This window comes from Lepidochelys kempii, chromosome 7, assembly GCF_965140285.1.
Source record: "Lepidochelys kempii isolate rLepKem1 chromosome 7, rLepKem1.hap1, whole genome shotgun sequence".
NCBI lineage: Eukaryota > Metazoa > Chordata > Testudines > Cheloniidae > Lepidochelys > Lepidochelys kempii.
The window spans coordinates 12,107,677-12,121,826 of NC_136386.1; the positions used below are offsets into that span (position 1 = coordinate 12,107,677).

Below are 14,150 nucleotides of genomic sequence, written 5' to 3' on the forward strand. Positions count from 1 at the left end.
TGCATAATCCCCCTTTTGACAGACCTTCCTCTTTCAAGGACTTGATCTGGGAAATTGCATTATGTATATAATAAAAGGGAAAAGAAAGAGAGGTTTTTCCTTATTTTTCCTCAATTTGGTTTAATTTTTATGACATTTCCTGATATAATGGATCCTTACTCATGTTCTAATGTAAAATAAAAGAACACGAAATTCAATAATGAAGGGCTCACTAAGGATTTGACCTTAATGAATACCTTTCCTGGCTGTGTCAGTCCAGAGGTGACCAAACTTCCTTCTTGTCCCTTGAGATGTCCTCTCTAGGTCAGGTGCAATGGTGGAATGGCATAAGGAAGCCTACACTGGTGCAACCCATATTGCACACGTTCCTTGGGTAAATCTATTGACTTACCATAATTAACTGCACTTCACCATCATTCCAAGCACACATGCATTACTCACCAATTAAATAGTAAACTCCTCCTCTCACATTCAGCCAGGCAAGGTTAAACAGAAATAATGCCTCTATTCTCCATAAGATCTTCTTAGCAACTTGTGTGAAGTTCCTGAATGGTATTTTCCCCCACACAGACTGCTCTGCAGTAATCCAAAAGCAGGGTGACAAAAGCATGGAGCACTTTGTCAATAACCACAACTGAAAGGAAAGAATGCAATCTTCTGGCCAAGCACACATGTAAACATATGTCTTGGTCATGAGGAAGGAGATGGATATACAGCAGAGTCCTCAGGTTGGTGAACCTGTGTTATGACTGGCAGGCAAATCTCCCCCAGTCAAAGCACCTGATATAACTTCAGACAGTTATTCCAGGTGCATTACCTCACCCTTATCTTAACACGGGCTCTATGAACTAGCTCTTCTGTTCTGCAGGAGCTTTCTTTCTCTACAGGGTGAATTCCACTGGAAAAACAAAGTTAAGTACAAAAAGATCATCCCTGCAGAAAAGGTGAAACCTTAAGTCTTTCAAACTAAGTGATTCATAAATCTTGTAAAATTGAAAATTGATTTGGTGGATTGATACTTAGAAAAAATATCACGTTGCCACTAGGCTCATGTTGTTGTGAATTGTTTAAAATATACTGTTTTGTTAGCCACTGATAACTATGCCAGTTAGTTGCCATTATATTTCCTCCCCAAACCCTCTCATGTCTCTTCCACCATCACTGCAGCTATTCTATTATGTTTTTGTCACTTGCACTTGTCCCTCCATTCCTACCCATGTTCTGGCTCTTGACAGACCCTTTTGATTCAGCATTTGTACAGTCCATCATTTGAATCCATCCTGGTTCATGCCCTCAAATGTCAGTGGGAATGAAGGGTGCTGAGCACCTTGTAGGATACAATCCTTAAAATCATAATGAGCCCCTTGGGGCAGGAGCCATGCCTACTCTTTGTACTGGGCAGTGCCGAACATACTGATGGAGCTAAATTAATAATGGGTAGATTGCCAACTAAATGACTTCATTGTCATGCAGACATAGTTCCAGTCACGTTTACAAAATTTAGGGTGGTTAGGAGACTAAGTGCGCCGAAAGAAAAGGAATTTAATTCAAAGTGAGTTTGGCCAAGTTTTCCTGGCTCTCTATAATGTGCAAAAAGGAAAAGAAATCCTCCCCATGCACGACCTTTGTTATCGTATTCTTACAATGAAAGTAGTCTCAATAAAAGAGAAGTCAACAAACAAACAACAACAAAACCAAAGCAGATGTTTTGAGTTAGGAAAAATATATGTTTCTTAAGTGAGAGATATAGGATAGGTGGGTGGGGGTGGGAAAGGCAGTACATTCTAGACCACACAAACAAATGAAGAGCAAATTTTAAAGAAAGAACTAGTGATTCTCTTTTGCAGGGAAGGAGATTTCATTGAGAAATTGTGAGGCAAAAGGAAGAAAAACTAACACAAGACAATGGGGACAGGAAATGTCAACTCTTCTATGTAAATATACAGTACAGGGTATCAGTCGGAGGGTGGGTGATAGCAAAACACTAATAAAAAGAGAGAAATTAAATGGGAAATTAAACACGAAGGTCCTAATCCTATGTGACGCCCCACTGAAATTACTATGGGATCATGGCTTAGCTTTTGAAAAATGTAATTGCTTTGACTAAAGGTTTCATAAACACAATTTGCCAGTCTGGATATGGGGGAAAGACACCCCTTTGCACTCAGTAGATATATATAAAAAGGCAAATTGGTTCGTTAATGTCAAGAACACGCTCTGCCATTATTCTGTAAGGGCCTGATCCAAAGCCCACAGAGGTCAATGTGAATCTTTCCGTTAGGTTTAGATCAGGCCTTAAAAGACATTAAGGAGAAAAGATTCAGGGTATTACAGGCATCCATCACTTCTGTTTATCAGGGAATTTCACAAGCACACTAAACTTCTTCCTCTCGAATAGACAGAGCTCACAGTGTGGATGTGTCTGAACTTGTTCCTTTGGCAAATGCCAGTCGGTGTGAATGTGCTGCACTGACAAACTTGGCTAGGCATGTAAAATGAAAACTATTGCTACAAAACAATCCCGTGTTGGCCTGGCAAGCCGGTGGCTGTACTGCTATCCATGAGACCATGGTTACGTCCTTAAGAGGGAGGCTCATTGTGGAGAGGATGCAATCCATTCCTAGGGAATGCCACAGCCTTGTGTCTGGCAGCTTTGAAAGTCTCCATCGATATATATATATATATAGAGAGGAATGCACACTAAGGGGTTCGGACGTCCATCCCCTATGACGTTAATGAGAATTGGGCATCCAATTGCCTAAGGCAGCTTTGAAAATCTCATCCAGCAAGTCAAAGGTGATGCACTTACTGGTGCTTGGAGAAAAGTTGAAAATGTAGATCTCCGCTATTTCTTATGGCTAACACGATATTAGTTTTCAACTTATTTTGTATTCAGAAAGAGCCTAACTTTCCAACCACACATCTGACAGAGCAAACTGTCTGAGAATGAAATGTGGGATTTAAGTTCCCGCAGATAAATCCGAGCTTGGACAGGACCCATGAACAAGACCCTTAGACTGAGCAGGAACAGGGTTTACAAGGAGAACCTTGGTAGGATGCTGGTGCAGGGCTTAGAGATTTTGGACCAAAGCCTCCTGTGTTGCACCTGTGTAAATATGTAGTAACTACAGTAATTGATTTCAAGGGAATTATGCCAGATTCACACAGCTGTGAACTGGGAGAAGTGGTCCACTACCATTTTTTTTTTCAATTAAATCTGAACTGGAAACTTGGAGTTTTTTCCACCCCTAATTTGTATGTGTCGTTTACACAGAGATACGGGCACATTTTATATAATGACAACTTAAAACACATTCCCTCAAAAGTCTGAAGCCTAAAAACAAATGAATTAAGACTTTCTAGCAGTGCCTCTTGCTACTGTACTTCATTAACAGTTTCTAAAGAAAGGGACACTATTCAGACACCTAACATAGATGCCGTATTTTGATGGCTAAGGTTACCGCTGTCCTGCACACCATGCAATCTAAACACTTCAAGCATGGCATAGTGATTGTTAGGTCTGTGACTACATAGTTACAATACAGATTTGCTTCCATGCTTATAACACCTGCATATCAAAGCATGGGCATGTGTAGTAGGGCCTAAAAGCTGACATATTCCTTTGGCAAAGTTGAAAGAACTCCAAGAGCCTGTGTTTGTGATGCCAGAGCTGAGTTGTTGCTGCTCAGCGGTCTTTGTTTCAGGACCCGTCTTCGAGACTCTGTTTTGCAGACTGAAATAAAGACTTGGATTTATCTTTCAGAGCTTTGGCCAACCTCCCCAGCTCCTTTATTATTGTTGATTTGTATTACCATAGCGTTTTAGGGAGGCAGTGTGGCCTAATGGATAGATCATGGACCACTCATGGGTCAGGACTCCATTGCACTGGGCATTCTATTTTTCAATGCTTCTTTTGGCTTCGGTATAATGTTTTGGAATAATTAACTACAGTACAAGGATACAACAGGATGGACAGCTATTCCCCCCACCCATGCTACATGCTGCCTAAATGAATACAAATTAATGTTTAAATGATGCTATTTATAATAGATTTCTGTTTTATAGCTACCACTCAAACTAACTATGCTCCACTGATGGGGCTTCAAATGATTCATCATTTGCACCATCTTGGAATTATTGATATAATGTAGAATTGGCTAGTTTCTTTGTAAATGCTTCCCCCCCCTTCTTACCAATAAAAAAGCAGAAACACTTTCGCATTCACCCTTCGTAGTCACACAGTGATATCAACCATTTTACATAAATCATATGAATAATTTTCCATGTTCTTTAATGTAATTCCTATAGGATAGATTTTTAAATAGTGGTCTACAACATGGAAGGTGTGTAGAACCTGGTTAAAGTCAGGACAGCAATTTGGCCAACTGTATGAAATATTTCGAAATAGACTGAGATGTGGCTTTTTTTCACATATTGTTACATTTACCATCACTGACCATTTCTTCTTCTCTGAAATACTTTCCTGAAGACCCCAACAAATGCTATTTTCCCACCCCATATTGCATATCGAAGTGAGTCCTGCTTGGATAAATAAATATTAACCTTGCCAGACTCTTGAGCTAAGGTGCAGTTTCACAAATGGAGTCCAGCTTAAACAAAGATTCATCAGAGCCTTTGGGAAACCATGGTGCAAAGGCTCTTTTGGATCTCATTCATCACAAACGTACTTGCCAATTCACAATCCTAGGAACAGGATTCAAAAACTTGCTCATCCAAGAAAATGGCCTCTACGTTGCCTTTTGATTTCCTGTCATACAAGCTTGCACCATTTGGAACAGCTATACACTACATGGGTAGAGGTCACATACTCTTATTTGGTTCATAATTGGCTCTTTTAGTAGACTGAGAATATGTTGGATTTAGAAGCAACTGGCAGGATATGAAGACCATGCGTTCTTCTTAGTAACATTGCCTAGCTGTGCCGAATGCCATTTTGAACATAAGGTTTAAATGGCAGAAAAGCCCAGGTTGGATTTTCCTTTAGTTTGGCTTGAGAAGGAGCAGCTGAATTTTCTGAGCAGAAGCCACGCAAACAGGTCTTGCTATTGCTGAGATAGGGAGAAGGATCAAAATATGAGCAAATGCAGCTTGGGGAGGGAAGATAAGAAACTAAAGAAGGGAGTGGAAAAGAATGAAAACACAACATTTATGAACTTAGTGGGACAGTAAAGCTACTCACATCCCTGTTTACAGGACTGGAGTCTTCAAACAGTAAATCTAGCTTCTGTCCCCCAACTCTGCATGTCTTGCATGCCAAAAATGGATACTTTGTTGCTGGTGGCACTTAGGGATATAAAAGGGCTGTCACTTCTTTGCATTTCAGTACACATTCCATATCTTTAAATAATAATAATGTATAATAATAAATTCTTAGCTCCTCTATAATACAGTTTATCTGGGGATCTCAAAGTGCTTTACAAAGGAGGTATCATTTTAATTTTACAGATGGATAAACTGAGGCACAGCTAGGTGATGTGACTTGCTCAGCATCATTCACCAAGCAATAGAAGGGCTGGAAATAAACTCAGGTGTTCTGAGTGCCAATCTATTGCTCTATCTTCTAGGCAAGACTGCCTCCCTTGAAAATAAAATATTAGGAAGGGAAGTGGAGAGTCATCAAAAACTAACACAAGTTTAAGGACTAAATGTTTAAGGAAATGGGCCCAGGCAGATCTATATTACAGTATAAGAAACGTATGAAAAGAGTACGTAAACCTAGTAAAGTCAATGAGAATCTTTCTGTTGACTTATATACCCTTTGGATCCGGCCTCATAAGAGCAGATATGGGGAAAAAATAGAGAACTGGCAGTTAGCAGGAATGCTTCTAAGAATATAGGCAAGCGTTGTGGTTGGACTTCTTTACAATGTGCTCTTCTGAGTACAAATATGTGATATTGAGAGGGCAACATATTCTGAAATATTCCAATATTGCTTAATGTTATAAATATTTTATTAGAATAATAGAAAAAAATGCATACAGATAACCATAGGATACACACACAACTGAAAGTTTAAGGATAAATTTCATACTTTTCAATATGAAACAAGATACTCAGTACATATCTCATGGAGATATATAACAAAGTTAAATAATGCACTAGAATAATCATGAAAATGACACTGCAGAATTTCTTAAACAAGAATAGAAAGATTCACCTTTCATTGCATGAAACTGAACTATATATTTACTAGGAATGTCTGTTTCCCCCCATGTGTGGCTGTTTAGAAATGTCAATGGTTAGCCATATTGAAAAACAACTAGCCATTCATGTTTTTACTATGTATGTACAGTATATACAGATCTTGCTTGGATAGCTAGCAAAATAGTTTGTGTGTTATATTAATATGAATTTGATATCTGAATGCATATTAAAACATTACTACAGTGATGTCAGAATTTTACTGATCTTGGTTCACTTGAGGTTGACATTTTTGATTTTTTGTCTGTGTTGTAACAATTCTTTGAGATTAAACTGAAAAAAAAAATCATTTTTATGTCACATGAACATCTGACACTGTGTAATTTGCTATTTGAGTGAAAGCTGTCTGAAAGGATAGAATAACATATGATCTGGCTAAGCTTTGCAAATGTAGAAAATCAAATGTACCAGGTTTGGCATCTCTTTTATATATTGCTATGGAACACATAGATTTAGAACAATCTCTGTAATAACAAGGACAAAAAGTCTTTGCTTATATATATCTATATCTATATATCTATTTCTATATATCTAGTAAAAGCTACTATTGCCATAGTCATACCAAGAATTATACGATGTTTATGGGATTTATTACAGAATGCCAGCCCAGCTTAGACACAGAGGTCCCTTTCAACAACCAAAAGGAGAAATCTGGGTAGCAGCAATGCTAAAAGGGAGCATAGGAATAATAGCATATATTGAATCAGGCATAGTTTGCAATGTGATGTGGTAGACAAGGGGCCAATGTAATTTTGGGCTGAATATTCAGAAGAAACACATCCCAGAGCAGGAAGACAACAGTACCTTTCTATAAGGCCATGGTGCATCTGCACCTAAAATACAGTGCTCAGTTCTGGGCACTGCATTTTCCAAAACATCTTGGGATGTGGGAATTCAGAAAAGGGCAACAAAAATGATCCGGGACCTGGAGAGATCAGGTTATGAAGACAGAATATAGTGCTAAACACGTATGCAATAACCTGGCAAAGAGATGAATGAAATAGGAGAATGAGAAAAAAATCTATAATTAATTCAAATACATATAAATGGAGAGAAAGAACTTGTGTTCTTGAAGGGAGGTATAAAAATGTATGCTGACTATGAGGAAAAAGAGAAAACCTTTGAAGTGTGGCTCCCAAGAGAAGTGCTGGAAACCCTGTCTCCTGGACTTTCAAAGGTAAATGGGACAAAACATTGACAGGAGATGGACTAGGTCTTTTCCATCTCTAATACCTATGATTATCTGGTAGATTTAGAGTAGATTATATAAAAGGACAGTATGCAAGCTTATCTGAATGTACTTGGTAAACACACTGCTTTTAAAAGATCTCATTGTCCAAGATTTGTCATTAGATTCCAGTTAAATATGCATCCATTTTATTCTGTTTGTGTGAATTAGAATTATTCTATCACAATGACACGGGACATACTCAAAACAATTTAGTGTCGCTGCAAAAAAATGGAGTTCATCATAGAGCTAAGGTGTATCTGAGACTCTGTGAAGCTCTCAAACTGTAACATAATACTCTTACTCTCATTTACATCAGATTTGACGAATGTATTATGTAAACTCCTTTGGTTCAAGTATTAAGGCATTTTAGATTCCTTTAAAAGGATTTGCTGAATTTTTATATGGTGGGGTTGGTTTTTTGTTTTTTGTTTTTTTACTTTCCTCTACAATGGAATATGAAGTATTTAAAAACACAGAGTTGAAAAAAAACCCATGCATAACCACTGCATTTTTTTTTTAAAAAGCACTTTTGTTAGTAACGGATTTAATGTATCCAATGAATGACAATGTATCACCACAACACTGCATTAAAAGTCAAGAAAGGTACTATCCGTATGAAGCTGGATAAGCTGTAGACGTTCCAGATTGATGCACCAGAACCTCTTGCATCCATACCTGTGACAAATGAAAAAGTTTGGGATTAAATTAACGCAAATATATATGAGGTCTCAAAACATGTTACCAGTAAGGACTCTGGGACAGATCCTCAAAGCTATTTAGGTACCCAACTCCAATTAAAAGCAGTGGGAGTTAGGAACCTAGATACCTTTGAGTATCTCGGTCTCTGTTATTTTACAGATAAGATTTATTACAGTTCTTCATTTCAGCTAATCAAGGCAGGGTTTACTAAATAATTCTAAATATTTATAAAGAATTGAAATACATTCACATTTCAGGAGCATTCATGGAACTGTCTTCATCTTTAAGATTATAAATAAAAAAGAGCCATATGAAAAATGAAAATCTGATTTTTTAAGATACATACATACACACACACACTTATGTATATATATAAAACCTCACTCTCTCTCACACACACACACACTATCTAATTTACATGGTAATTTACCTATCCAAAAGAAGGAAGTTTATCATGAGTAAGGACATGTGAATGTTAACTGATTTCCTTTTTAACAACTTATTACCATACAACATACAAGCATGGGTTTTTTCCTTTTAATCAGTAAGGACTCCATTCATATAAAGACTGGTTCCCACAACTGCTGTCTGTGGATGTCAGGCGCAAAATCATGATTCAGTTAACTAAAACAAAATAGGCAGTGTGACAAAATACTGGGAACATATATATAAAATTAGTGGTGCCATTTAATGCCTATTGTTGAAGCACTTTAATCCCAGATGTATATATGATTAACAATTTCTCTGTTAATTTCAGATGCTAGTTAGCGTTACTTTGCATTGTGAAACTCAATTAAACTAAGCTCAAGTCACGTTCATGATCCTTACGGTATTATGTCTGTCTTGTATCCTGTCATCGGGGTATAGAACTTTTATAAAACATTAGCAGAACAAAATCTTTCATAAATCTTTTTCAGGAGGCACACACTTGGCCAAATCCTCAACTGGGGTAAATCAGTGAAGCCCCATTGACTTCATGTTGAGAAACTCTAAAGCCTAAGCATTCCCAGTGTACTATATTAGCGTTACTTAAGGGACTTCCTTTTCCGAACATTGTCACTATCTGCGTTCTTTCTAGATGGCCAGGGAGTTCAAGTTAAGGTTATCTAGCCAGGAATACAAGTGAGTTCCTCTCTCCAGTCCTTTGATCAACCTATAGTAGGTACTTATGTAACAAGATGACGTCACCCTGAGCAGAGCATCAGCATGACACTTACTTGGACTCTCACAACCTGGAGCAACAAAGATCAGAATTTATGCTCCTTCCGCATCCGCTTTGCCACTAAGTTTTGGAATGAAATGTCAGACAATATGTCAACAGAGGAACCACAGCGTTGACAGGACACTGATCTACGAGTCCGATGACTTGGGTTCTCTTCCCAGCTCTGCCACTGACAAGCCGTGTGGTCTTGTGCAATCACTCCACCTCTCTGTACTTCTGTTTTCCCCTCACGCTTTGCCTGTTTAAAATGTAAGCTCTTCATGGCATGCATCATCTCTTACTAAGCTATATGTATGGTGCCTAGTACTGTGGGGTTCTGATATCAGTAGGCTTCTAGGCATTACTGTAGGACAAAATAACGACACCTCATATCAGTGACTACATACTAGTCAGTTTGGGAATCCTGATCTGATCACTGCTAATGCCATCTCCACCATCAGTTGTTGCTTTTATTTCTATGATGTAATCCTCATTGAACGGGAGTAAAAGTTCTGCTGATGTCGTATTTGTGTTCAGTTCATTCACATGGTTTTGATTGCTAGTCCTGAACAAAACCTGCAACAACAACAGAAAAAAACAAACAGAATTTTTGGTGATGCTGCATGCAGTGTTTCTTCTACCATGTACTGCTCTGAATTTTGTTTTCTGAAAAAGGGTTAAATTCTAAAAAAAAAAATACAGGGGAAAAAAATCTCAGTTTTGGTTGACTTCATGTAGCAGAATTATACTCAATATCTAGAAAGGCAATAAAAGCAGATAACATTAATCAAGCTCTTTTATCCCAGCTTTAATCTAAAATGGCACAATATATAATGATAACAAATGAATAATATATTCTCTTGAGTTTCTTAGTAATTTATTGTTCTATAAATTATCCCTCCACTTGGAACCTGTCATTATCTAGATCAAACACTTCAAGCAATAAATAGAAAGGGGACGCAGAGAAGGGAGTTAATAAAAATGTGGAAATTATGGGCTATACTGGAATAAGTTCAGCAAGTATTGAATGATTATTCTGTCATGGAACTTAACTGCATGTGTCCTGTTGCATTTTAAATTGGGAGCTATATCCAGCTCTGGGTTATGTTGGCTTCCATTGAGGTAACCCAGGGTTACAGCCCAGTGTTAAAAAATTGTCCTTGGAGGAGAAAGGGTATTATTGGTGATGGTGTCACAGTAGGCCAATGTGCCCACAACCCCCTTTCTCCCTTAAGGTCTGGATTTGGCCAGCACAGCTTCCAGAGTAGGTGGCCTGACTGGGAAGATAGCACGGGCTGAAAGCCCAGAGAATATGTTGATCCAATGCTTCCCCCAGAATAGCATCCATCAGACGAATTCTTGCACTCAGAGTCATCCTTGGATGCCAGTGGTAATTGCACGAGAATAACACAACTCCCAATGGTATTGGTGGGAATGGAGTGAAAAAATAGCACAAGTCCACTGGAAATGTAGGCATGACATCCCACCATAAGTTGCCAGTGCCTATCTACATTATAGGGAAAAGTTTACTGGGCCAAATTTTATTCAGTTGGTGAAAGAGACAAGCTTTTGAGCTACACAGAGCTCTTCTTCAGGTCTTGATGGAGAGCTCGATGTAGCTTGAATGCTTGCCACCAAAGGAAGTCAGTCCAGTAAAAGATATTACCTTGTGTCTCTGACTTCCTGGGACCAACACATCTACAACAACACTATCTACATTATGACAGCCTCCTGCGTTGCCCTGTAGGTTACAGTACTGCTCAGAATCTTAATAGCGTTGGCACACCCCTCCCACTCTCAGCCCCACCTCTGAGCCAAGACATGTCCCTCAAAGCACGACTCGTGCGAGGTGGACCTCGGAGAACAATTTTATGGCTTTCTTCCTTTATAATGGCTGTGCTGGGAGAATTCTCCCCTGGCAAATGTGGGGCTTTCAGGGCCTCTTGATGCTGCTCCAGGGCCCTTTTACTTGGCGTAAACAGTCTGAAGCAGGGGTAATGATCTCTCCTCTAAGTGCCTAAGTCACTTTGTAAAATGGGTTTTAGGTGCTTTTGAAAACTTTTACCCAGTGTAACAAGACTTCAGTAGTAGGTGTTTGTATTGTATTTATTGAAGCTACAGCCAAGGCAACCTAATGCTGTGTCAAATACTGCAGAAGAGCTAGGGTTGAATCTGTGACTATGTATATTTGCAATCCAACTATGACCTGCAAGCCCAATGACCTAACTTTCCAGGTGCCTTTCATAGGCTGTAACCAACCATCAGTCTCTTGTTAACACAACCCAGAATGGTTCGAAAATGCTGCCAGAATTCAGACGTGTGATACAAATACTGTTTACAGTAATAACATTGAGGAGTGCAAACAAATATAGCTCTGTAGTAGCATCCTCTGTAATTAACTAAAGAGATAGCAACTGTACAGGGCACATATAGATTTATAGAACTCTCTGAACATTGTTTGCTGCTAGAATACTATTAACAACAAAAGTTTTATCAAGGCAGTGGAAGTTTTCCCACAATAGTTAAAGAGCCATGAAATTATCAGTTTGACACATGGCAATACTAAATCAGTTGGGCCAGCATTGCAGTTGTGACAATTTCCACCAGCCAAGGATCTGGCTCACTTTGTTTTGTTTCAAAGGAAATAAAATAAACAATGGCTACAAAAAGGAGGTGCGGTAAAGATTTTTGGGAGTGGTATCATGCACCCCATGATCAGAAGTTATGCAAAATGGCTGCATCTGCAAGCATTTTAAACTCTACATTTGCTGCCTTGGAAATGAACAAGCTTAAAGTGTGTTGCCATAAAGTACTCTAGCTATACTGTTTTTACCTACCTTATATCCAGTTACTTCAGATTCATTCTCCATTGCTTTCACTTGCTCCCAGTTCAGTACTACCTTGGAATCTGTAACATTCCATATAACGTTTCTTGGAGGCTGACTGGGTGCTTGAAATACAGAATGAAAGCATGATTTTAATTTACTTGGCATTAGTGATTTATTATACATCAGCAAATAATAGTTCAGGTAATTGACTGTCATTACACGTTAGATGTAAAAGCAACTCAAATAGAGCATCATCATTTGTAGACTGTATGGTTCAGAGACTAAATTGGAAAAACAGAAGAGGAGATAAACAGAGACACGCAAAAATGTTATTTCTGACTTATTAATCTATGGTCCTTCATTGAACATGGCCAGATAAAAGCTTTTGTATCAAGATATAAAAATAATGAATTAGAACAAATTATAGTAAGTGGAATGATGATACAGACCTTTTACATCTTTAACATTTTGTTAAGACTACAAATATTTTGCAATGAATAACTTGTTTGACAAATTTAGTCTTTCTTTATTTGAATTTATTGGTTATGGCAAAAGTATTTGATATTTCTTTTGCTACTTTTTTTTTTAACTCTGTGGTATGATTATGAAGAGTTATTTGTAAGTTTTCAATAATTCTCATTAGAGCTGCAGTCAGACTGGTCATTGGTCAGATAAATCACATAGTATTCTCTCTGATCCCTGACAGGATAAGGCCAAGATTTTCAAAAAGGACTAGTAAATGTTGGGTGCCCAAATTTTTGAGACAACTCGAAGGGCCCAGATATTCAAAAACAAGCTCACAACCTCTGAAAATCAGGATCCCTTAGTGTCTCGAGTTGTGAACCTAAAGAATGAGGCATCTGGAGTCACCAGTCATCTCTGAAAATCTTGTCCTGAGCACATAACACACTTGAAAAGTATAACAGCCTACTAAAGCTGCCAGCTAATAGAGTTAGCTATTGCTCAAGGAACATAAGTCTAAGCTTTGGTGCAGAACGGCCAATATCAAACTATGGTAATGACCTTTGGTGGAATTTGTAGTATGAGCATTTTGAGTGCAAATACTCACTGGAACAAAACTAAAATTGTTTCACATAAGAAACTTTGTAATTTTTCTATGAACATGCATATCAGTAAATCTGGACCTCACATATGTTCAGACAAAGCAGACACAAAAGGTGTATAGATAAGGCTTGAGAAGTCATTTTAAAAAGTCAAGCAAATATTCTCTTTTTCCAGTATTTTTCTTGCTCTGATTACTAAGTAGGATTTACCTTGATGAACTAATATCCAATTTCTATATATATAAAAGGAGTTTGTCAAATAAAGTTTTTTATACCCGAGAGCTGAGTGTTATAGCGTATTTTCGTAGTTCTCACACATTGATATTAAGATTGGATTTGAGAATAAATAAATTGTTCCTTTAAACTCATAGCAAAATAGTAATATGACATCTGCAAACAAGTGGAAAAATACACAATAATTATGCATGAATCATAGGCCTCTACCACTTGACTTACCGAAGTAACTCACAAGTATAGATGGGCTAATAATCAATTTTTTGGTTCAGTGGATGAACCAAAAAAAAAAGAAATTTGCTGAACTGGATCAACAGAAACAATTTAAAAAATATCCACTGACATTAGAAAAGTAAAAAAAAGTATTATTTCAGATCAAATGAAATGTTTTGTGTGACTCAGAACAGAACATTTCATTTTTGAGGGTTTTAACCTTTGTAATGTTTTCATAATAAAACCGAGTGAACTTCCAAAACAAAACCTCTTTCCAAGACAAAAAAATCAAAATATTTTGTTTCAGAAATGCCAATATGAAGTGTTTTGACATTTCTGATTTTTTTTATTTGACCAAAACAATTTGCCAAAATTGACCCAAATCGATGAATTCTTTCATGACCTGAAACAACTGGAACCTGCATTTTGTGCACACACACAAAAAATTGCATGACAAA

General features: G+C 37.7%; 1 protein-coding gene across 5 annotated transcripts in view; it reads right to left on the reverse strand.

The window, feature by feature from the left end:
• Positions 1 to 6,000: 6,000 nt before the first annotated feature.
• CNTN3 (contactin 3) overlaps positions 6,001 to 14,150 on the reverse strand; it is a 261,889-nt gene continuing 253,739 nt past the window's right edge. For all 5 annotated transcript variants that reach the window (XM_073351137.2, XM_073351139.2, XM_073351135.2 and 2 more), the window contains 3 exons: positions 12,191 to 12,303; positions 9,761 to 9,929; positions 6,001 to 8,128 (listed from right to left, as the gene is read on the reverse strand). In XM_073351137.2, coding sequence (XP_073207238.1) covers positions 8,025 to 8,128; positions 9,761 to 9,929; positions 12,191 to 12,303 — 386 coding nt within the window. In that variant the 3' untranslated portion in view covers positions 6,001 to 8,024. The remainder of the gene's footprint in view (positions 8,129 to 9,760; positions 9,930 to 12,190; positions 12,304 to 14,150) is intronic.